We start from the raw sequence: 26,173 nt of genomic DNA, 5'->3' as shown, positions 1-26,173 counted from the left end.
ACACAAATAATTCTCGGTGAGAAATTACTACTTGATGAATGATTTTACGGTTTAAGGCATATCATGAGTGCTTGATTTTTTGTATGAATTGTTCAATATAGGAAAAAATGTTATTTGACACCATTTGATGATTATTTGACATCTTTTGTAAGGATAAAATAATTTTAAACAAAAATTAAGAAAAATACCAGTGTTCAAAATTAAAATACTACTGTTAGTAATCTTTATAGAAGACTGGTCCTTGGATTGGTAAGAGATTCATTCAATGTTTGAATTATATTTTTACTATTATGAAATATTTTAAATAGTACATTAATTTAAATAATGAAAAATTAAATATTTTTAATTGTAGAGTTATATGATGGCTAATCTGTTAGTTTTATCAATTAAAATCAATATTAATTGAGAAGATAATTCATATTTATGTGAGTTTTTAAATGTTTATTTCTTTCTTAATCCTTTTGTTCAAAACGATATTTTGCATTAAATTTAAGTAATTTTAGATTAGTTTAACGAGAATTCTTTACCAATTATGAACTGGTCTTACTTTAATGTTAGCTAACCAGCTAATCGATAACTAGACATTCTTAATAAAATTGATGGATCGATTCAGTTTTCATACCCATGAGAGAAAAAAAAAAAAACCCTTAATTACATTAAACTGTGGTAATGAGCTCTCTCAATTATTCTCGAATTTATAGTCTTGTCCTTAGCCAGTCACCAATTAATTATATAATGAACTTTGTAAATATATTAAAAGAGATAAATATATTTATTATATTGAACGAGAAAAGTATTTATTATAGGGAGTAGTTTAAGTATTATGTACCTTTATAATAATACATTTATATATTTAAAATGTGAATATATAAAAATGAATATTGAATATATAGAGGGAGAGAGAGAATAATACTGCAAATAGTATAAATGATGATATATTTACTACATTTTTAATAATACATTTATGCTTCAATGAGTACATACATAATAACTTAATTATCTATACTTACATTTGACGACAGTATTAACTTTTTTATGAACGTTTCTTTTTTGCGTACCTAACTTTTTCAACAAATATTTACAAAAAATATACGACAAGAATTTTCTATTTTGTTTTTATTTCATAATATCAATTCTATTTTTATAATATAATTATTTATTATTTTTTTAAAATTAATATTTACTTTTACTTATTTTTTATAAAATTATTTATAATTTTTTATTTATTAATAATTAATTTATCTATTTATTTTATTTTATTTTATATATTAATTTAATAATATTATACTATTATAACCTCTTAATATATTATCATAAATATGTGTACACAATAATCGAACTTGTGTACCTAGTAATTATCATCACACTTGCTTAGATATATGATGATAATTGAAATACGAACGGTTTTCTGGAAGTAAATATAATTTTAATTGTGTAATAAAAAATTAAACATATGTAATCGTGTTTTCCCTCTTATACATATATTGTTTTCCCTCTTATACATATATTGTCGTTTAAATAAAATATGTAAAATAATATAAACGTATTATTATAGTATATAAACAAATGTATATAATATATGTAGTAAAATAATATAGTGCTGGGACTTTGCTGTCCTTTGGTTATTATCATTATTATAAAATATTAAAACAGAAGACAGTGGGAGACTTGAATCAATTTCATTTAATTTATTTTTCACGAATCATAATAAAAATGGTGAAAATGGCGGGAGATTTAAGGGTCTGGTTATTTTTCCCTCTCTTTCCCTGTGTGAAGCGTGTGTGCAGTAGTGACATTAGGAATGGTGCTCACAGGCAGAGAAAGCTTGATTCGATTAATCGGCAGACGGAGGCGCTTCCTCCCCAATCGCCGCTCTATCCTCTCCTATCCCATCCCTAACCCTAATCCTAACCCTAACCTTAGCCCCAACCCCAGCCCCAACCCGGTATTGCATCGGATCTCTTTCTTTTTGCTGATCTTTTGAGTGACACATCCTCGTCTCATCGTTTTCATTTTCAGGTTGCGGAAGAACCATCACAGCAACCAGATCAAAACGGCGACGTGCAATGCCCTGTTTGCGGCTGCAACCTTCCCGGTGATGATCACAACCGCATAAACTCTCATCTTGGTATGTGTGCACGCTATTCTCGTTTATGTTCTCGTTTACATCAATGTTTCTTTAAACTCTCACATCTCGATTTTCACTCTCAGATGCGTGTCTTTCTCATTCACAACCAAAACCAGCAACAAAACGAAAGCTTTCCCAACGCACCCTCCTTGAGTTAAACTTTTCCCCATCCAATTCCAAACCTAAACTCCAGAGTCTCACTCACGAATCTGACAGTGCCTCCTTCCTTCCTCTTCCAAACAACGGTTGTGAAGAAGAAGAAAAATGCGATGAACAAGAACTGCCTCAAAAACACGAGACTGTAGTTAATACTACAATTGTTGCCACTTCCTCATCTTCCTCGCCCGTGAACAGTGGGGTGCCTGATGATTCTAAACCAGTTGACGTGTTTGTGCCTGATGATTCTAAACCAGTTGACGTGCTTGTGCCTGATGATTCTAAACCAGTTGACGTGCTTGGCGCCACGCTTGAAACTTTCATCGTTGGCCGGAGGCACGCTGATAACCCAGATGAAATATGTGCTGGAACCGCTATATCTCTTTTGCGGGACCCTGAAAATGTTAAGGATCCCAATGCCGTTAAGGTTTGTTCCTTTTTTTCCCTATGTAATTGTGGTATCTTCTGTATGTAGTTTGAAGGACCTCATTGTTGCTCTTGGTTCAGGTTGTTTCTGGGGATTCTGCGTGCTGTAAGTCGTTAGGTTTTCTTCCCCGCCATCTAGCCCAGTACCTATCTCCTCTTATTGACAACTATGGCCTTGGATTTCAGGTATTCAACATTTTGGAATGTTAATGAGCTTTTTATGTATTAATGTGCCTTTGTCACTTCTCTTTTTTCTTTCAGCTGTGTCAATTGGATTATTGCAATAGAAGGTGCTTGAAGAGTAGAGTTTTGGATTATGTGATTGTTCTAGTTCTGATACTCTTTTTGAAGTATGTGAGTGGTCTGTTAAATGTCATTAATGCTTGGAGCCAGATTGTCTGAGCAGTTTTTGTTGATTATTGCAGTCAAATTCTTTGACATAGTTGTAAATATCTGTAGTTTATACGTTGTCACATGTATGTTACTGAAATTGATTGTTGGAAGATAGCTTGGGGGGTGGGGGGGAGTTCAATATAATTTGTAAAGTTTTCTAGAATATACGAATAAATGATAATGGGTGGCTGTAGTTTCATTGGATGTATACTTAAAGGGATTTTTCAGGTGGTTTCAACGTTAAATTTTTGATTATTGTTGTTCTCAACAGGGTAAGTTTAGCGTTTTGGGTTTCACAGCATATAAAGGAAACTAAAGACGTTGTAGTATAACTCAATAACCACCTATTAGTGATGACTGGCATTCTTCTAGAATTATTGGATAAGTGCTCTAATTACGTAATGGCTGGCATTCTTTTGAAATTACTGGCCCACTTGTTTGGTCTACTCATTTATACTAAAGATCACTTGACAATTCTTCTAATTACTCAAAAGATTGTGGATTAAGCAACTTAATACTCAGCCTCATCATTTTTCTCTTTGGAACTTGTCCCAGGGGCATGTTACTTCTGTTCCAAAACATTCTCTTGAAATCGTCCCAATTCAGGTTACGTGCCACAAAACAGCAGATGGTGAAAGCAAGCACGCTGATGAGACCTTTATATGCTTATGGAAAAATGTTCAACATGTTGTTAAATTTGAAAGCAGGAATCCTCCTTCATCTGTAAAGTATCAGCTGAATTTTTGTCTTATGCTACAAGAAGTGTTAAGAAATAATATTCACCTTTTAACTGAAGATGAAAAAACCTATATGGGTATTAATACTTGTGACTTTTATTTTATTTTAAATTCTTAGTCAAATATTTTAAACAGTGTCTCATCTATGGATGATTGGACAGATTCATTCACTTTACTCTCAAATGACAGTCAGAGGCTTTTTATCCGGCTACACACTAGAAAAGGTTATTTGAATTTTGAAATTGAACTTGTTTCATACTTATTTCAAATTCCTGTTGTCTTCCATGGGGCACTAAAACATATATCACATCACAAATGTTGATACCCTGATTATTCATGTCGTGACAGTCCCACTCGTCTCTAAAAGAAATGCTTCTGTTTGTATCTAAATAGATATCTTTTTGTGCAACGTGTTAAAAGAGAATATGTCTATTGTTTAAAGAGATTTTCTGAGCTGCCTATTAATCATTTTTGAAGTTTTTGTTGATTTGGAATTGATATATTTTTCATATTGGGTTCTCATGAAGGACCTTGGTTTCGCATGTCTAGCATATCATATTCTGAAATAGTGGATACTCAAAAGGCAGTCAAGGAACTTGCTGGTAATTCAATATAATTCGTAAGGCTCATTTCTTCTTTCCATACAAATATGATTCGATCTTTCGCTATTAAATCTTATTCAACCTTTGTAACCTGTATGGTATACATATTTCAGAGAAAGAATACATACATTTTATTGAAGGTGCGAATCAACTATGTATGAGTGATGTGAAAGATATCTTGCACGTCCTCAATGTTTCTGAATTGCGTGAAATTTGGAGCATTTCACTAAAGAAGGTAAGACTTAATTGCTTCTTTTAGGACTATATATATGTATATATACATATATGTATGCACACACACACACATATGTGTGTGTATATGTATTCCCGGTATGAAACTTCATTATGAATGGATTGAGCTAGTTGTGCAAATGATGTTTTTCTTATTAATTTTTATAGTAGGCAGTTGGTCGTTGTGTGCAAGTTACCTGTGTGTCAATTTCTTTTTGCTATTAAATAGTAGTTGTATCCTCTGATACACATTAAGTGATATGAATTTGCCTGTTGTGAAATCTGTCGTGGTCAAATTTATTGTTTTTGAAGGTTCTGAGTTTACCGTTTGTTACTTTGCTTCCAAAGAAGTTAAGGGCAATGACATGAGTTGATGTTCAGTGCCTACCTATTAGGTTATTGCGTTTTTCTGTTATTTTCTAAATTAAATGAGTGCATAAGATCGTTTGCCTTTAAGTTTTAGGAAAATTGGTTCTGTATGATTTGCATTGATTTGATTTGATCAGCTACATAGCCTATCTTCGATTGCAAAATGTTGTCAAATGGATGGTTTGTACTTATGGAGCCAAGTTAAGTGTCAATATTTCAGTTCTTACATTTTCTTGACACATTGCCAACCTTTTTTTTTTCTTTTTGGTTCACTTTTTTTTTTTCTTAGTTTGTTATCCTTAGATAGGAGTGCATCCTGATCATAATGTGTCTCCTGTCACAAGTGAGTGGAGCTTTTTGGATGGATCCTTCTAAATTTGGTTGTATCCACTGTAGAAGTTCCTAAATAGAAAATTGGCTTCTGATGACTACATAGTAAGAGAGCTGTGTGGACAGATACGGGCCAAACAATTGAATATTTTTTGTTTCTCTATACAAACCTAGATGTTAAAAAATTAATTAGGTAATGCATCTGATGTGTGTTATTTGCTCTGTCTCCTTGTCAGTTTTCTTATGAACTAGCTATTGAATATAGTATATTCTATAAATGTTCTAGGGTGGTGGTCATGGATTGAAGAAGCAGCATTTGATTTCATCCATTATTTCTAGAGACGCTGGTGTGCCTTGGTATTAAACTTCTAGTTGTGCTTTTATAATTTGTGGAGTCAAATATGTTTTATTTAATATTTGCTTCCCGTTGAGTGCAGGTCACAATTATCAACTATGATTTTGGAAAGATCTGGTTCTTGTATTAGGATTTCATCAAAAGCAGAATCTCTTATGTGGCGTATTGAGGTGCCTCTTTGATCTCTAGTAATTTTTATTGAAGGATTTATTCAAATTGGATAATATTTAGGTCTTATGCAAGTGATATTCCTTTTGCAGAGACTTTTCTTCTTAAATGGAGAACAAGATCTGTCATCCTTTTTACTTGTGGATATGGGAAAAATTAAGTATCCAGCTTACAACTGCATAATATCAGAACCAATTTTCTCAAATCGCAGGAATCTGCTTTCTTATGAAGAGGTACATGTTCAAGTGCAGAGATGTTAGTGGTCTTCCGTTCCTTCTTCCATGTATGACATTAGGTTTTCAGGCTATTGAAGTGGCACAAATTATGGATGAAGCTCTTGATACAAACAAAATTGAAGTGGTATTAAGGTGCATAAAGATAGCTGAATCCCGTGTATCTACTGATTTTCCAGATCGGTACTCAACTTCTGAATCAGTATCTTCAATTCGGCACTTATTTACAGCATCATGGGTATACTCCAAAGTGGTCACCGTGGGGATTTCCTTCCTTGAGCAGGAGCGCAGGTATGGAGTTTTGAGGTTTATCAGCAAACTCTTAAATCTTGTTCAAATGGATACATAACGACATCAAAACCTATACGGCATGTAGTAAACATGTATGAGAGTGAAGTCTTTAAAAATCATGGTAAAAATGTTTTGGAGCTTGTGTAGTATGGTATTATTAGAATCAGTTTTAGGAACGGCAATCATAAATCAGTGGGGCAGTAGAGTTGCACTAAATCAATGCAAATTATCCTCAATTATTTATCTATTGTTCCATCCACTTGACAAGAACTCACTTATTATTTATCTACTGTTCCTTCCACTCGACAAGGACTCACTCTCATGTCTAGTCTACTACCTAAGACAAAAGCGGATGATGGTATTTTAACTTTTAACGGTTTCTGTTATAGAATTTATTAGATCCTTCCATGGATGACTGTATCTAGCACTATAATGCTCTTTAGGTGTGAACTATCATAGTTTAACTATGAACCCCAGATAGTTAAATCCTAATGATACGAGGATATGGGAAGTCTTAAAAAACCAACATATGATATGGCTTACATACATTTAAATGTATTGTATGTTCTAGAATTTACACAACAACAGCGACTTCTTTCCCCATTTACTTCAACCATTTTCCTTTATATTTATTCTACAAACAGTTTCTGTAAAATAAAAAATAGTAAGATCAATTCCTTGCACCATAGTTGTTATAAAGTGGATAATGTAAACATAAAATCTGGTCGAGTTTCTCTTATTACTATAGTTGCAGTGAAATACAAAATCAGAGGAAGAAGATTTTCTTCAATTACACACAGAACAGAACTGATACAAACCCAATTGTACAAGCCCTAATGAATCTTGTTGCGTGAGCTAGTGGCCAAAACAGAATTCATTTGCTGCAACCTGTGAGTACTATTGTAGTGATATGGTACTTTTCAATACTAGAAGTACTGCAAACCCCAATCTGTAGAAGAAGAAACCCATGTTGCTGCCAGTTGCCCATGCCATGAACAGTAGTACAATCTTTGACATTAAGACCCAGAAGTACTCGAAGCACTATTTGTGGCCTATCTCCTTTTTGTGGATCTAAGACTGCTATGTGAGAAGTGTCGAAATAGCTGTGAATGTGTGAAATAGAGTCGGCAGTCCAGCTCACATTGTTACAGTGGAAACAATTTGAATGTGTACTATGTGATGGATTTTTTCTGTATCTATTTCCTTGAAGCTGTATGAGTCATGTCAGATCCCTGTTTCTTGTTACTAATGATGTGGAGAAGTAGAAGCTAGAACTGTAATTGAATGTTTCTTACCGGTCTTGGTTCTGCCCTAATGGCACCAATATCTTATGCTTCTTTATGTAATGATTATGACAAAGCCTTTGATTCTAGTGATTACTGTCTTTAAGAACCAATTTGAAATGTGATGATTGCTAATTCGCTGATGCTCTCTTTTGTTATAGTTTATGTTTCTTGAAGAGATTTCAGATAAATGAAACAGTGAAAAAACATCTCACTGTTACTGTTTTACTACTGTTTATATAAGAAGATAGTAAGTAGAATACAAAGGGTCAAGGCCCAGTCCTAACCCCTAACCCTAAAGAAAGGATCCCATACATGATAAATAAAAATACTACATCTCAACACTCCCCCTCAAGCTGGAGCATATAGATCATATGCTCCAAGCTTGGAACATATAAATTGAATTCTAGGCCCTCTTAAAGATTTAGTCAGAATGTCTGCAAGTTGTTCATTAGAGCCGACAAACTCTGTAACAAGATCCTTGGATAGTAATTTCTCTCTAACAAAATGACAATCAATTTCTATATGCTTTGTTCTCTCATGAAACACCGGATTGGAGGCAATGTGAAGGGCTGCTTGGTTGTCACAATATAACTTCATCTGCTCATTTTCACAAAATTTCAACTCTTGAAGGAGTTGTTTAATCCATACTAGTTCACATGTAGCTAGAGCCATAGATCGATATTCCGCCTCTGCACTAGATCGAGCAACAACACTTTGTTTCTTACTTTTCCAAGATACAAGGTTCCCTCCAAGGAATACACAATACCCTGTGGTAGATCTTCTATCAATTGGACAACCAGCCCAATCTGCATCACAATACGCTTCAACTTGAGTACTTCCCTTGTTCTCATACAACAATCCTTGTCCTGGGTTCCCTTTTACATATCTGAGAATGCGAATCACAGCATTCCAATGATCAATGTGGGGATTTTGCATAAATTGACTAACAACTCCCACTGGATAAGAAAGATCAGGTCTTGTTATAGTAAGGTAGATGAGTTTTCCAACCAACCTTCTATACCTCTCTGGATCTGAGAAAAGTTCACTTTGATCTCTTGTTAATTTTTGATTTGAGTCCATAGGGCTATCAATGGGCTTGCAATTTGTCAGACCTGTTTCTTCCAAAATATCAAGAGCATATTTTCTCTGTGCAATGATGACACCTTCTTTTGATTGCGCCACTTCAATACCAAGAAAATATTTAAGACGACCCAAATCTTTGGTCTGAAAGTGGCTAAACAAATGGTTCTTCAATTGAGCAATTCTAGTGATATCATTTCCTGTGATAACAATATCATCAACATAAACCATAAGATAAACACATTTGTCAGGAGAAGTATGACCATAAAATACTGAATGATCCGCTTCACAACGTTTCAATCCAAAATTTTGCACAACACGACTAAATTTACCAAACCAAGCTCGAGGAGATTGCTTCAAGCCATAGAGAGAACGATGCAACTTACAAACTAACCCAGACTCCCCCTGAGCAACAAACCCAGGAGGTTGCTCCATGTATATCTCCTCTTCCAGATCACCATGAAGAAAGGCATTTTTAATGTCCAACTGATACAGAGGCCATTGGCGAATGGCAGCCATAGCAAGGAAAAGACGAACAGAACTTATTTTAGCCACAGGAGAAAAAGTATCACAATAGTCAAGACCGTAAACCTGAGTATACCCCTTAGCGACGAGACGGGCTTTGAGTCGGTCTACAGCGCCAGTCGGACCAACCTTAATAGCGTAGACCCATCTACAGCCCACAGACTTCTTACCAGGAGGAAGAGAGACAAGTTCCCAAGTCCCACTGTGTTCAAGTGCCTGCATTTCATCAATCATGGCTTGTCTCCATCCAGGATGACCAAGTGCCTCATCAACATTCTTAGGAACCTTAATGGTAGACAAGGAGGAAACAAAAGAGAAATATGGAGGAGACAAACGATGATAACTCAAAAAGTTATAAATAGGATGTGGATTACGAGTAGAGCGAGTACCTTTCCGAAGGGCAATAGGCCAAGTGTGATCGGAGTCAAGAGAAGATGAAGAGGATGAAGGATCCATGATTCGAGAATCTGGTGGAGAAGGATTTGAGTCACAGGGGTCTTCAGGCAAGGAAGGAGTCACTGGAGTGCGACGCTGATATGTGAGAAGAGGTGGTTGAACAATGTCATTGGCATTTTGAGGTTGAGTTTCAGGAAGAACCAAGGGATCACAGGATGGTAAAGGAAGGACTTGTTGAATAGATGAACTCTCCTCCATGGAGGACAAGAAAAAAGGTGTGTCCTCAAAGAATGTAACATCAGCAGACATATAATACCTTTTGGTTGAGGGAGAATAACATTTATACCCTTTCTGAAGGCGAGAATATCCCAAAAAGACACACTTAATAGCCTTTGCAGAAAGTTTATCAAGACCTGGAGAGACATTATGAACAAAACAAGTACATCCAAACACACGTGGAGAAACACGATACAAAGGATCATTTGGAAAAATTATCGAGTGAGGAATTTTATTTTCAATAGAAGAAGAAGGCATCCTATTGATTAGAAAACAAGCAGTGAGGACTGCATCTCCCCAATGATGAATAGGAACATTGGTATTCAACATGAGAGAGCGTGCAGTTTCGATAAGGTGTCTATTCTTTCTTTCGGCTATGCCATTTTGTTGTGGAGTATGAGGACATGTTGACTGATGTAAAATTCCTTGGGAAGATAAAAATGAGGAAAACGCAGCAGAAAAATATTCCTTAGCATTATCACTTCTGAGAATTTTAATTGTCTTCCCAAATTGGTTCTTAATTTCATTAAAGAAGGACACAAATATGGATAAAAGTTCCGATCTTTCTTTCATTAGATAAACCCAAGTACATCGAGAGAATTCATCAATGAACGTTACAAAATAGTTAAAACCAAAAGAAGTGACACGACTTGGTCCCCAAACATCAGAATGAACAGTAGAAAAAGCAAAATTACATCGTGTCTCAGACTTTTTAGGGAAGGAAGATCTAACATGCTTTCCTAACTGACACGATTCACAATCTAAGGCTTGAATGTGTTGGAGACTCGGAACCATCATCTTCAACTTAGACAAATTTGGGTGACCTAAACGATCATGCAAAAGTTTTGGGGATGAAGTTGCAAAACAAGATACTGAGGAGCTTGGTTTTAGGAAATAAAGTCCCCGTGACTCATGTCCTTCTCCAATCAGACGACCCGTACCATGTTCCTGTATAGCAAAGGAATTAGCAGTAAAGGTTACAGAACAATTTAAGGAACGAGTCAATTGACTCAAAGAGATTAAATTGTAAGGACAATGAGGAATGTACAAAACAGAGTTTAAATTTAGTGAAGGTGATAAAGAAACTTTGCCAATTCCTTGAGATGCCACTTTGGATCCACTTGCAACAGTAATAAAATGAGGACTTTTGGGAGAGGAAATGGAGGAAAATGAGGAAATGTTACCAGAGACATGATCTGAGGCACCTGAGTCAAGAATCCATGGACTAAGACCTTCCACAGATTGAGAGATGCATGCAGTTGACATTGAAGAGGATGGGCCAGGATTGTTGGATTTCTCAGATTTGTACCTCAAGAATTCTTGGTACTCTTCATCAGAAATTCTAGATTCTGAATGATCAGACTTGGACACATGAGCAGCTTTATCGGGAAAACCATGTAAGGAATAACACTTGTCTTGGGTATGGCCCATTCTATTACAATATGAGCATTGAGGACGCCCACTTCGACCACCACGTCCTCCACGGTTGCTCCGACCTCCTCCTCTTCCTCGTGGTGCTACCATTGCTGATGTTTCAAAAACATCAGTTGAACTTTCATCTTTGACCAATGTAGGTACACGAAGAAGTCTAGTAACTAAGTTGTCCATCGAAGGGATTTGATCACCGGCTAAAACTTGATCACGCACATGATCAAAAGTTGAGTGTAGGCTCCTCAGAATTAAGACCATGTAAAACTTATCAAGTTTTTTGTTGATATCTTCTAATGAATCAGCCACAAAAAAACTCTTCAATTCTTCTACTGCAGCCCTAGCCTTTCCGATATGAGAAACCATATCATGATTGATTTGTTTGAGTGAGGCTACTCTTTGAGTTGCATCAAAGAGGCGTTGAATGTCGTTAGCAAAAATATCTTGTGCCCTTTTCCAAAAAGAGAAGCATGTCTTGTAAGGTCTCAAAATGTCTAAGACCTCTTGCTCAACTGATTGCCATAAAACAGCACACAACTGAAAATCCAATTTCTGCCACTTAGGTTTCTCTTCCTCTGAAATATTAGAGACCTCTTTTTCAAGATGATCATGATAACCTTGACCAAGAAACCACAACTCCACCGAAGCTGACCAAGAGGAGTAATTTTTCCAGTTCAGTTTCGCAGAGGTAATAATAGGAGTAGCTGATAGAGAGGGAGACATTCCACCCGTAGAAGCCATTAAAAAAAAACTTAACTTTTGAGAAGAAACCCTAGGGTCAAGATATGGTCACCGAAACAGAGAACCAAGAGCAGATATAAGACCAGGAGGCTCCGGCGAGACGAACGACGGTGGCGCGGCGCGATTCCGGCGCCGGGAAGGCGGCGCGTGGTGTACACGCGCGTGAAGGTCGCCGGAGAGAAGCGGAGCGTGGCGGCGCGTGCGGAGGTTTCCGGGGACGTGACTTGCGGGGATGGGTTGCGCTCCTCGAGGCGCACCTAACCCTGACTTCGCCGGAGTATACTCGCCGGCGGCGACGGCGGCGACGGCGGACGGCGCGGCGGACGGCCGCGGCGGACAGTTGCGGAAGACGGCGGACGATGACAGTCACTGTGACAAACAGTGAAGACGAACCAGACTCATGTTCTGGCTCTTGATACCATCTTGAAGAGATTTCAGATAAATGAAACAGTGAAAAAACATCTCACTGTTACTGTTTTACTACTGTTTATATAAGAAGATAGTAAGTAGAATACAAAGGGTCAAGGCCCAGTCCTAACCCCTAACCCTAAAGAAAGGATCCCATACATGATAAATAAAAATACTACATCTCAACAATGTTGAAACTGGTCATACGAAGTATTCAAACAAACTTGTTCTAAGCTGCCTGGTCTATCTTCTATAACCACTTACACCATAAAATCTGGTCAAGTGTGATGATCAAACGATTGCTATGTCAACTTATGAGTACTATGAATGCAAAGTTTCAGGTCTCTTTGGGCACACCTCATTGCTTTACATGCCCTGTCCACTTACTGTCATTGATTTATCAACTCTAGGTCTGCACAACTCATCTTCCTGCACCATTTCATCCTCAACCTCAACAATAGATTTTGTCCATATTTACTGAGTGAAATAGCGTCACATATAAAAGATGAACTCTAGATCGTGCTCCTAATGGAATGAACTCCAATAATGTTACGTTTCCATACAGCCTTAACTCTAACGATGTTAAGTAAGCATGGTTTTCATTTATGTAGAAATAGGTGGAGCATATGCATTTGCTTACATGGGTACATAGAAGAACTGACATTTGCTTCTCAGGTACACTGACGCAATTAATTTGCTCAGATGGCTGCTAAATGGTTTCCCTTCTGATTTAAGAAGAGGATATTGGACACTGAGGTTATCAATTGATTTGGAGCACCTGGGCTTCATTGATGAGAGTCTCCAAGTAGCTGAAAACGGGTTGCTGGATCCATGGATACGTGCTGGTTCAAGAATGGCACTGCAAAGGCGGGTTCTTCGTCTAGGTAAACCACCAAGGCGCTGGAAAGTTCCTAGTTTTTCTAGGTCTGCACTGCAGAAGATCCCTCAGGTAAATTGCTTTATTGTTTTATGATTCATTGATTCTTACCTATAATTTGCTCGTGTCCTAACATTTCTGATTTTCTTTAACAAGGCCTTCTCATTGTGGCTGTCGTAATGGTTCAGGTTTTTGTTCAAGGGAGACCATTGAATTCTGATTTGGGAGGAAAGAGTAGGTACTACAATGAAGAGGGGAAACAATGTGGAGTGGAAGAGCTTGCTTTGAATTACTATGCTGCGGACGGAGGTGGATGGCAAGGTGTTCACGCAGAGAGTGGGATATGGTTAACCATTTTTGGGCTACTTATGTGGGATGTCGTATATGCTGATGTACCAAATGTCTTTTATACTAGATTTCAGGTACATTTTATTCAGTAATTAACCTTCCCATCTTTCTCAGCTTTCAACTTTGTGCTGCATTACTATATTTCGTGTACGATGTCTTGGAGATTTTGTAGAATAAAATTTCCATAGCAGTTTCAACTATATATAGATTGTTGACAAAGGTCATTTTCAAGTTTTACTTTTCCCTTTTTACCTGTCTCTAGTCCCCTTTCCATTGTTCCTTTACGTTACCAGTTTGCTGAGCCTTTTTGACCCGTGCTCGAGTTCACTATCTGAAGAAGTCTTTCAAGTCACTTCTCAGAAGCTGGTTTAGGGAAGCCTCGTTGGCTCTTCCTACCTTTAAAATTAATGCATGACAAATTAAGGGATAGAGGATATTTTTCTTTACATGGATATTTTTCATCATCCGTCATGAATCTGATTATTTTCTTGGTTATTCTGTTGTAGTTTAACCAAAGACATTTGTTTAACTGTGTTATGCTAGAATTACCACTTTTGACGTCGTTGCGCCTTCCTTTACCTGATGCCATCATTTTTTATCATCAGCACTTAATGTTGATTATATGTACTTTTGCCTTTTACTCAATTAGGGTTAAAAAAATATTGTTAGAAAACTCGTATTTAGTGTTTGCTATGAACAGACATTCATTCATTGTAATTTTACTTATTGGTCTTGAATTTACAGAATGCTCCTTTAGATTTTGGTACTGATGGTTTTTATACTTCAAGAAAGAGTGTCATAGAATCCCATCTGCAGCAGATTCGTGATGGCATGGCTGAGGAGTTTCTTATTAAGTCATGGGAAACACATATTGGAACAGCATGTAGAGGAGTTAATTGGGACTCCCATTCTTTGGATGTACTTCGGGCTGTTGTTACTTGTGTTGGGGGCACTTGTTTGGCATCTCTCTGCCAACTTCTGGCTCAAGATTATCGGAGCTGGTCTAGTGGGATGCCTGATTTGCTGCTATGGCGTTTCCATGGAGAATACAGTGGTGAAGCCAAGCTTGTTGAAGTTAAAGGCCACAGTGACCGACTCTCGGAGCAGCAGAGAGCATGGCTATTGCTGCTCATGGATTGTGGATTTTCGGTTGAGGTTTGTAAAGTGAAACCTTTGTAAGTTGCTTATTATTACCACACGTTGAAGTTTATTTCTCTGGTACATTTGATGAAGTTCATTATTCATTTACAAGCAATACTCTTGGAAAGAAGAGGAACGGCTCTATACGACATATGAACTACTCTACTCTAGACCGAAAGTAGTAATAGGTGCCCAGCCAGAAGAGGAGGGTATTTCTTCTTCCATTCTCACGGTTGCTTCCTCTTATATTTATTTTAGATTGTCCAATCTGAAGTATATTTTTAAATTTTAGATTGTCCAATCTAGGGAAAGATTTTCTGATTGAAAAATCTGAAATAGCTTTTTGAATTTTATAACCTGGAATCCAATCCATAAACAATTTGGACATTTTCCCACACCTGTAATGGTGTTGTAGAGAAGCAAATGCCAATAGAGTCCATGAACCATTGACGCATTGGAGAGATTGAAATTCGTTCATGCAGTAAATTCTTGTTGCTGATTCTTCATCTAATTATGCAATTATTTTTTCTCATGCTGATTCTTCATTTAATTATGCAATTATTTTTGCTCTTGCTGATCGTCATTTAATTATTCGGTTCCGTGCCTTATCAAGTATTTACTATGGATGTTAGGGAGATTACTTGTGTAAATTAAAGTATCATTGTCTATAAATGAAAATGAATAGTAATGTCAAGATCAATCGCACGAGTAATGTAACTGGGATAACCCCACCAACACATAAGAAGTGACACTTTCAACTCTTTTGTCTTTGTCAAAACTCTGTAGCACAGCACAGCATAGCATATTCCTGTCAATTGATTCAGTAAACATCCTTTACGTAAGCCATTTCGTCTCTGTTAAGGTTCTTTGTTCATTTCATAGAACCTATCCCTACAAGCTACATTCATTCCTCTTTTCTATAAGAAATAAATAAGTTAATTAGTAATATCATTAATTTAAATTTTATTTTTAAATATTCGATTAAATAATGTAAGTAGAATAAAATAATAAACCCACTTGTATCTTTATAAGGCACTGGAGGGAGTGTTAAGTAGGTTGTAACTAAGATTAAAGAAGTGAACAGAAAGCTTGTTGTTTCTGTTTGGTTTTGTCGATGAGGTATAGTAAGTAGGTTTGATGAATAAAATAGGAAGCTTTTGATTGCGGTTTGTGGCATGTTTTCACTTTTTGAATGGGCATGTCTTTTTTCGTCCAAATTTTTTATATACTGACTACACAATCTAAGAACCACAGAACCTGAAAATTTGAAAAAAAAAAAATTGATTGCGGATGTTGCAATAATTTACTAGTAGTGAAGAAATGTTTCAAATAATTACGTAGAAAGTAGAGTAGTAGATTATTATTACTATTGCTAAAGATTGGTGGTAGGGATAAGGTATTAGGTAGTGCGGTGGAAGATAATGAATAAATAAATAGAAGAAAAAGAAAGAAGATGAAGAGAAGAGAGAGCACGAGGTTGTCATCATCTCTTTCTTTTTTGTCCACACACACAACACAACAAAACACAAAACATAATCAATAAATGTCTCTTTACTCAATTCATATCCACATTCCCATTACCATCGCAATTCGCAATGCAATCGATACTACCCAATGCCTTTCCCTGCCTTGGTAATTATCACCACTAATATTCTTATCATCTTCACACCTTTTTACTTCTATATCAACCCATTCAACATCAACTTAATTAATCACCTCCATCACTTTTTTAAATAAATTTCACCTATAATAAATAAATTTAAAATTAAATAGGTATGTAATTTCTATCCTTGAATATGAGATTCAAATTCAGTTTCACTCTCAAATTTTCATATATTTTAATCTCCAAATTTTAAAAATAACTAAATACGATTATTTTAATTAAAGTTTTTTTTTATTTGTTAAATATGTTTGAGTTTAAATAGATATTTAATTTCTATCCTTGAAGTAAAATTAGAATTTAGTTTTTCTCAAATTTTTATATATTTTATTCTCTAAATCTTAAAAATGAAGAAATACAGTTCTTAAATCCAAATATACTAAAGTTTTTTAACTTGTATAACATGTTCAAGTTCAAATGTCTGTCTTAAAATATTTAAGTTAAAATTTATTTTTAAATTTAAAAATAAAAAATATATCAAAAGATATGAATAAATTTCAATTAAATTTAACATTGTTAATATTTTTAAACGGTAATATAAATTTATTGACTGCAAAATTTATACGTTATCAATATATTTAATTTATTAAAATTAAACATTATATTAATTTTTTGTTGTATTTTTTCACAGGATTTATAACGTTTCTTTTGGACTTACGTATTAAAATAAGAAAAATAACTGCCTTCATAATGAGATATTAATTATTTATGTGGATATTTTAGTTTTTTTCTTTGGAAGCACACGGTACAGAAGAAACCCTTTTATCCCATTTATTGCTTTATTCCTTCGCTCAGAAATTTTATATTGATATATTAAGATTCAGGAGAAGAGGTAACCGTGTTTTTTTCGTTTCTTCATTCTCCTTTCTATGCCTATAACGAATGCACGGACACACTGCAATCTATAGAAAAAGGGTTGAACTTGGACGCACAAAAGCACCATGTCCAACCATGATGACATGAACCCTTTTGATCAAATGGACGAAGACGATTTCTTTGACGAAATTGATTACCAAAACCATGGTGGGGATGCTGCTCTTGATGAATATGAAATGGTATTTCCTATTCTCTTTTTAGGTTTGCATTTTTATTTTTAATTTTTAGTTTTTTGAGTTGTTTTATGTATCTATTCATTGAACTGAGAGGGAATTTGGTTTATTATTATTTTTTTTTTGTGTATGTGTTTGGTGATTGGAACAGCTTACAAAGGTGACTGATACATCAGCTGCTCAAGCAAGAAAGGGAAAGGACATTCAGGGAATTCCATGGGAGAGGTTGAACATATCAAGGGAAAGGTACAGGTTGACAAGGCTTGAGCAATACAGGAATTTTGAGAACATTCTTACATCTGGGGATGCTGTGGACAAGGTCTTTTCCTTTTTTTTTTCTTCTTTGCCCTTTTTTATTGTCCTTTGTTTAGGGTTGTTGGGAGCAGGGAAATAGCAGTGAATTCGTTTGACTAAATGTTTTGATGTTCAAAGTTTATTTATTTATTTTTCTCTTATTTGGGGTCCAGGAGTGCAAGCAAATGGAGAAGGGTGGCAATTACTATGAATTCTTCTATAACACAAGAATGGTTAAGCCTACCATCCTTCATTTTCAGGTTTGTTGACTTTTTCATGTGGTGATGTACCTAGTTATTTTCCTGCGATTTGAATGGCTGATAAACTTTGCTTTAACATGATTTGAAAATTTAAACTTGAGCGTGTGCAAGGATATATGTTGTTTGGGTGGTTTTCTGTGTTATATAATTAACCAAAATGTTATGGCTTGTGTGTGGCTGTACCTCTTGTACATTGATTTTATTCGTGGATATTGAGAAACAGCAGTCCTGTAGAAGATGGATTGGGTTTGTTTTATATTATATCAAATAAAAATAAAACAAGCATGTGTCCATTTTCATTTGACACAGCGGTTCTGTTTCTCTGTATAGTTTGTGGTCTTACAAAAGTAGGTTTGAGTTCCTTTTCTAAATAATTTTCAAGCTTAATGTAATGGCTTTTACTGAAGAAGAAAAAAATCTACCCTAGTGACATTTGTTTGTGGCATGCAGCTGAGAAACTTAGTATGGGCAACTTCAAAGCATGATGTCTACCTTGTCTCCAACTACTCAGTTAATCACTGGTCATCTATAAGTGGTGTCTTGTCTGAGATAATCAATTTTGCTGGGCATGTGGCCCCAACAGAGGTAATGCAGTCTCTTACACAATCTTGTTCATCTATAAGAGGAATTGAAGTGTTATTTGTGTCTTTTCCGTGCTTTATGAATGCAAGACTTATGCGGAACCTATATTTTCTTTAAACTTAAAAAACCTACAGTTGATGAGTATACATGTGTGGTTAATGAATCAGAGAAGTTAACATGGTTCATTTTAAAAAATAATTTAGTTAAGAGTGCAAATTATAACGAATTTTATACTAGAACAATCAAAATGGCTTCAGCATTGCTTTATTTAAGTATACGTATCTTATTTCTTTGCTTTACTTAACTGTGCATTCTTTGGTCTTGTAGAGACATGCAGGAAATTTGTTGGAAGGATTTTCTCAGACCCAAATTAGCACATTGGCTGTCAAGGATAAACTTCTTGTTGCTGGTGGCTTCCAAGGAGAGCTTACTTGTAAGGTGAGTTCACATGATTTATGCTTCCGATACTCTATTAAAAGATGAATGACTTTGTATTATTGATGATATATTTATGTATTGCTTGAACATCTATCCAATGGGAGACATTAAATTTTGTTGAATGTGCGGGTTGCTGTGAATAAATTCTCCCATGTAAAATATAAGGCAGGTGGTCATAAAGGGCTACGTGTTCATTAAAAGAATAGCAGGTTATCAATATGGAATCAGTGTTATGTAGGGTTTTGTTGATAGGTGGTCCTTTGCATTAAGTTACTAAAAGTTTTTGTTTAAACTCACTCTTATTGTGCGAAAATTCTTATATGTTCTAAAGAGGGAAACATTTTTGTCAGATTTCATTTTCTGTTAGATTCCCTGTTAAATATTGTTGAACTTTGACTTTGAGGACTAATATCTAGATTTATTAGTGAATCTTGTGAACAAAAGATCTGTTTGGATCGGTTAGGCTCAAAAAAGTGTTTCTTGATATTCATTTTTATTTTACTGATAATTACAGGAATACCATCTTGTTTTCACTTTAAAATTACTACCTCTACTTGTGAGGAGCTTGCTCTCCCTTATTTCCAATACTCTTGTTTCTATCATAATTCACAGTAACTTCTCAATCAAGCTCATTCTATGATTGTCGTGTTTTTCCTTTTCTCCTTTGTTCTCTTCTTGGGGCTTCCTTCTATTTGGGTTGGCAATATATATATAGTATATAGATTAATTGTTTCCTTTTATTGGGTATGTGATAGGAATTATTGCTACTACGCAAGACTACTATTTCTCCCCATTCTCAATTATCATACTAAGATTAGGATTGTGTGATGCAACTTATAGTGTCTATTCTGAATGCAGCGTTTGGATCAGAAAGGAGTAAGCTTTTGTACACGGACCACACATGATGATAATGCTATAACAAATGCAATTGAAATATATGACAGCTTGAGGTATTTTTCATACCAAGTTTATTTGTCTGTTTGGAACATGAACATGGATTGACATTAAAACTTTTGCAGTGGCGCGACACATATTATTGCTTCCAATAATGATTGTGGTGTGAGAGAATATGACACAGAAAGGTTTCAGCTTTTGAATAACTTCCAGTTCTCTTGGCCAGTGAATGTAAGCACCTCTAAGAGAAATCTGGCTTATGTAGTATATTTTTTATTTTATTTTCTTTTTTAATTGCTGCTTGTTAGCTAATTATTCTCTCACTCAGGTTCATTTCAAATTTTCCTTTCTTATATATAGTTCCTTCTTTCTTTTTTCAGTTGGTTAGAAGAAAATATATTAGAAAGAGAAAAAGAAAACAGTACCAAATGTTTCAGGATAAGAACTGTTAGGACTTATAAAGAAAACAAAAACAAAGACACCAAAATACTGAAGTCCTATAACTGTAAAACCTAGTTAGTGTAGGAGTGTTGTCCAATCTCTTTGCATATCTTATATGTTGATTCCATGAAATAATAACTGTGCAGAACACTGAAGAGAAACCGCATAAACAATACTCTACCCATGACAAATTTAAAGGATATGATGTACCCTTGTAATCATAAATACAAGCATTCCTTTCATACACCCTACAAACTATCCAGCCATATTGTTTTGATTTTCATTTTTTTTGTATTTCCAAACCCTTAAAAGGGAACATGAAGAAACTGATTCATCCCACTTGGACAAACTCATTTCTTGCTCAAAAAGTTGACCTTTTAAGAATCTTTTGATTTCCAAATGGACTTATATGGGGATAATCTTTCCGTTATAGGAGGATAAGTGAGAAATTGAAATAATATTTGTTTGAAATTTTGAAAAATACCACAGGAATTCAGATTCCAAATTGCATGTCTTGATTAAAAGGAAAGAGAGCATAACCAATTAAAGCCAATATGGATTGAAGTTAACTAGTTTCCATGTTGTTAAATTTTTTCTTCTACTGTTTGATTATCTTAAACTGGTTTTCTTGATTTGAGCATGGCAGTTGCATTCACAATTTGTATGAACTTCAACTATTTTTTCTACTTCATTTCTACTTCAAGAAAATTCAATTTTTGATCTGCCTTGATTCCTTATGCAGCACACATCAATCAGTCCAGACCGTAAGCTTATGACTGTTGTTGGAGATAACCTAGATGGGCTGCTGGTGGATCCTCAGAATGGGAAGGTACTTGGTTTCTCTTGATCATACATTTATTGGAAATTTTTGTTCAAGTATGTTCTTTTTGTCTTTTTCCCGGTGAATGCTGTCTTTGATTTAGTTCATGCATTTGCTAATGGATCAGTATGAGTAGTGAATGTGAAACAAGTAAAACTTTCATTGAACATATATGCTATGATATGGTCATACGGGTATTCATTGTTAAACATCTCCAAGGGATAGTGAATGCATGCTAGATATGAAAAGTGTTGGGAAAGGGAGATGAAGATACGAATATAATGAAATAATTAAGCATTATGTAGTTACCTTGTAGATTTGTACATTCCAAAAACAGCATACCATGCTGAAGAAACTTCCTCTAACATCTTTGTGACTTGTTTGATTTCTTAGACTGTTGCTACTTTGGTGGGTCATCGAGATTACTCCTTTGCTTCTGCATGGCATCCCAATGGATGTACCTTTGCAACGGGGAATCAGGACAAGACTTGCAGAGTATGGGATGTTAGAAACTTATCGTCTCCTGTTGCCATTCTCAGGGGTAACCTAGGGGCAACCCGGTCTATTCGGTTTTCTTCAGATGGTCAATATATGGTGGTTGCTGAGCCTGCAGATTTTGTGCACGTTTACAGCACAAAGGCAGACTACAAAAAAAGGCAAGAGATTGATTTCTTTGGGGAAATTTCTGGGGTTTGTCTGAGTCCTGATGATGAGTGTATGTATATTGGAATCTGGGACAGGACATATGCAAGCTTGCTACAGTATAATAGGAAGCACCAATATCAATATCTTGATGCTTACTATTGATCTTTATTCCTGCCTGTTGATTTAGGAAAAATCATTGATGTTGATTTATAGAGCAGTTTGATATTCTAGGTCCTTCTCCTTTCTCAGTACTTGATGTAGGTCAGTCTGATTAATCAAGACCACAGCATCATAAGATAGTTGTACAATGAAATCATGCCTCACCTTCCCTTTATTTCTGAGTTTTTCATGTGAATGCCACCTGCAGAAATCACAGAATTGCATGGTTTTAATGTTATATACATTGTCTTCATCTGCATCCAACAGTGGTTATAGTTTGGTTTATATTATTTGGAAAGCAAATGGTGTTCGGCTAAGCAAACTTCTAAGGTGTGGCCGTGCCTTGGCATGTTGAATGTCCTTTTTCTGGATAAATGCTTGGAACAAATTCTTCACTAGTATACAAGTTTTATGTAGACTTAAACTAAGTAAAAAAGAAGTGCAAGTTAATTAGTGTAGTTTATATTAAAATGGTATGTTGAAAACATTTCTCTCCTTCTGTAAATAGTTTATATGTTGTTTATTAAGGAAACGTCATTGATTGCTTAGGCCATGATGTTTTTTCTTAATATGAATTGAAATCTATAAGAAGGGAGAGTGCACAAGGTAAAGAGAATAATAGAAAGAAGAAAGTGAAAAAATTCATTCTATGTGTGGAAAGTAAACAAAAATGGATGGAAAAATGGTGATTGGTAGTGTTGAAAAACGGAGAAACAAATTGAGGACTGTGAGATTACTTTATTTTTAAATCAATGGCAAAGATTTCGTTTATAATTTTCTCTTTTCCTAGATAGATAACCTTTTTTGTCTTCTTCATCAGCATTTTCCCCTTTTACAACACTTTTAGAAAATTTATGCACATCTTGTTTAATTTATTGTTCAAATTTAAGGAAAGAAGTTATTCTCTCAACTTAACTATTTATTTAAAGTGCTGATAAAAAACACTATTTATTTAAAGTTCTTAAAAGATTAGTTAGTAAAAAAATTGTCTAACTAGCATTAATCATGGTAGAGGCAACTTGATTTATCCTTTATACTATTCCTACTACTAGTGCATTTGTAAAGAAGTTAACAATAACTAGTATATAAGAAGAAACAAGTCTTATCATTCAAACTAATTTTATAAGAATGAGTTAAATTTAAACACACTAAGTTTTCAAAAAAGAAATATTATGTGCGAGAGGAATGGTTTGAAATTGAATGGTATAACACTACAGTGTTCAGCTGGCCCATACCTAACGGAAACATAATCACCACCTTGAACTGATAAGAGAACATTTATTTATTTATTTTTGTATGAAATAAGATTATTATACAAAATTTTCTCTCAAACTTAAGAACACTTAATAAACTAAAACAAGTTATGTGAAGTCTTTCTGAGGGTATATTTTTGTTCTTCCAAACACATGGTAGAGTATGATTTAATGGAAAGAATCTGTGAACAACAGACAAAAATGGAAAGTGGGAAGGTTCCTGGTTTTAATGTGTTGGCATGCAGATAATAAGGAGATAAGGTGCATGAAATTCAGGTAAAGCTGAGAAAACAAATCATGCAGAGAGAAAAAAAAAAACACATTGAAATGTGAATGATTTTGTAGGAGCTAATGTTGTTAAGAAGCTGGTCAATAAGAGACATTTTCTTTGAGAACAATTTAGTGACATATCACATCACATAAAAATGCACAAAAAATTAGAATAAATGGTTCTCCATTATTTCCATCAAATGCCTCTATTTTTTTTCTTCTCTATTTAAAATTTTAACTAATAAAGAGTGAGAAACAAAAAACTCCACAACATCTTAACTTCAAAACTACTGTAATGATATAATTTTGAAGTCATGTTATTGAAAAATTACACTAAATTAGTCTGATTTTAATTTAAATTAAAAAAGAAAAATTACAGCATTATATACCAAACTGATACAACTTCACTTTATATTAGATAAATTAAAATTGTGCTCGATACCATTTTAATTTATATCACATTACTTTAAATAAAAATACAAAAGTTACAATCAATTAAAATTGTATCAAATTAACACGATTTTAAAATAAAAATTACAGATTTTTGTATTTAAAAAAAAAAAAAAAAAAAAAAAAAAAAACTCAAACTGTTGGATTTATCACATCTTTTGTCACTGAATTGCTGACAAACCCTCTTTGCTGTAGATAGAGACTAATTTTCTTTTGAAAGAAGTGTAGTGTCCTTTTTCAACATTCCAAAGAATGAGAATAAATCAGAGAAATGTTTATGGCTCTTCTGAAGCACCCTAATTAGGTATCATTGTGTGTATACTTCCAACTTAATAAAGGACACTAACCAACTTTAGATGTTTGCTTATCCATTCCATTACATTAACTTTGAAATCATATAAAATAATTATGCATTACAACACAATGTGTCACAATGCACTTTCCTTATGATGACTATGCTCAATAATGCTTGTTTTGTAGCAGGAAGGTCACTAAAAATATACACCATTTCTGAGCAACAAAGTACCGAACTAATCATTCATTCAGAGTTCAAAATTTGAAAGAAAAAAGAAAAACAGAAAGAATGAATAAAGCTGAAGTTGGTGATCCTTCACTACTGAGCAGAGTTAAATCTTCATCTGTAGTATGTGTCTTGTCACAAAAGTAGAATTTTACCGTATTTCTGAGATCAATTATTCTTCTAATAGAAAACATTCTTATTTTAACTCATTTATTAGATTTTTCTTTAACCTCAAATATCTTTTTAATTTATGAGCTTTGAATCAAATTTAGAATTAGTTCATATTTAAAATTTTGATCTATTATAATATTTAAACTTAAAAAATAATGAATATAATTATTTTAATTTAAATATGTTAATTTTTTTAAATGTCGAACACATTTTTCAGTAAATATAAAATTAAAAATGTGTCAAATAATGTAAATAATTTCAATATTAACATAAAACGTATTAGACACGTTCAAAAAAATTAACATAATTGAAATTAAAATGATTGTATTCATTACTTTTAAAATTTAGAAACCAAAATATATCAAAATTTTGAATATAAACAAATTATAATTTTAAATCAAAATTTAGAAACTAAAAATATCTTATATTTTTTAATTTAGGATGTAATTGAGATTTGTTTATGCAGTATTGAATCAGCACATTTTCATAGGAAATATTTGAGGCAAGAGAACAAGTGTCTGTTCTATTTGACTTGGACTTTTACCTGTTAGAAAGCAAGAGATTTTAGGATAAAGATTGAAGCTTTGGAAATGCACATGATTTAGAAGAATGAAATTAAAATAGGGTTTTGAAGGGATGGTTGGTTGAAATTGAAATTTGAAAGAGGCAATTGAAAAAATGGGGACAAAGACAAGAGAGAGAGAGAGTGACAGAAGAATCCCGTGAATGAAATTTGGATCTTATGTTGTGATTTGTGACCACATTCACGCGCAACCCATGTTGCCTTGGACCCACACACACACCAACAAAACAAATATGCTTTTTATTTTTTCTTGTATTTATTGTAAACAATAAAAAATAAATAAATAGCTGTGTTGTACGTCTTTTACATAGAATAAATAGTTAGAATTAAAGATAGTTTTGAAAAAAAATTGATACGCTAAATAATTAAATCTTATTATATTTTGTTACAGATATATGTATCCTAAATAATTATAATTGAAAGAGTATAATATCAAAGTTGCATTCTAATTTTTTAACCTAATGCTAATTTATCCAACCATTAAACTAACTAAACAAGACAATAGTTATTCGTAATAGATTCTAACTTAATTCTGATGTTAATTCTGATGTTATATAATTATGTCAATACCAAACTCAATGAGATTTAAATATGGTAACCTACGAATTCTAGGGTTTTACAAAAGTGTCTTGAGACTCCAATCTTTGGATTTAATTACAAAATTTAATGAAAAGGTAAAACCTATAGATGTTTAAAAATATATGGTAAAATGTGTGGAGAAAAACTTTTTCTAGGTAATATTTCATTAAATCAAATTCAA

The 26,173-nt window shown here is 34.2% G+C and overlaps 2 protein-coding genes across 4 annotated transcripts; both read left to right on the top strand.

Annotated features, from left to right (window-relative positions):
* Nucleotides 1-1,709: 1,709 nt before the first annotated feature.
* LOC114186260 (fanconi-associated nuclease 1 homolog) lies at nucleotides 1,710-15,435 on the top strand. 3 transcript variants are annotated; one of them, XM_028074304.1, is made up of 15 exons: nucleotides 1,718-1,945; nucleotides 2,020-2,128; nucleotides 2,212-2,711; nucleotides 2,792-2,896; nucleotides 3,659-3,917; nucleotides 4,002-4,064; nucleotides 4,368-4,442; nucleotides 4,556-4,677; nucleotides 5,659-5,729; nucleotides 5,810-5,897; nucleotides 5,988-6,128; nucleotides 6,199-6,419; nucleotides 13,235-13,508; nucleotides 13,625-13,858; nucleotides 14,604-15,435. In XM_028074304.1, exons 1-15 carry the CDS (start codon nucleotides 1,802-1,804, stop codon nucleotides 14,961-14,963), a joined length of 2,766 nt encoding a protein of 921 aa, XP_027930105.1. In that variant the 5' UTR covers nucleotides 1,718-1,801; the 3' UTR covers nucleotides 14,964-15,435. The 3 variants fall into 3 exon arrangements, with proteins under 3 accessions (XP_027930106.1, XP_027930105.1, XP_027930104.1); XM_028074303.1 differs by having other exon boundaries at nucleotides 1,722-1,945; nucleotides 14,529-15,435; XM_028074305.1 differs by lacking the exon at nucleotides 14,604-15,435 and having other exon boundaries at nucleotides 1,710-1,945; nucleotides 13,593-13,777.
* Nucleotides 15,436-17,364: 1,929 nt separating this feature from the next.
* LOC114186264 (uncharacterized WD repeat-containing protein C2A9.03-like) lies at nucleotides 17,365-22,430 on the top strand. The gene is made up of 9 exons (XM_028074322.1): nucleotides 17,365-17,639; nucleotides 17,785-17,952; nucleotides 18,101-18,187; nucleotides 18,638-18,772; nucleotides 19,097-19,207; nucleotides 20,066-20,157; nucleotides 20,227-20,332; nucleotides 21,285-21,371; nucleotides 21,756-22,430. Exons 1-9 carry the CDS (start codon nucleotides 17,526-17,528, stop codon nucleotides 22,167-22,169), a joined length of 1,314 nt encoding a protein of 437 aa, XP_027930123.1. The 5' UTR covers nucleotides 17,365-17,525; the 3' UTR covers nucleotides 22,170-22,430.
* Nucleotides 22,431-26,173: the final 3,743 nt, after the last annotated feature.

The sequence above is a fragment of the Vigna unguiculata genome, chromosome 5, assembly GCF_004118075.2.
Source record: "Vigna unguiculata cultivar IT97K-499-35 chromosome 5, ASM411807v1, whole genome shotgun sequence".
NCBI classification, from domain to species: domain Eukaryota; kingdom Viridiplantae; phylum Streptophyta; class Magnoliopsida; order Fabales; family Fabaceae; genus Vigna; species Vigna unguiculata.
The sequence above is the reverse complement of the archived record's forward strand: the minus strand, read 5'-3'. Positions and strand labels throughout refer to the sequence as shown.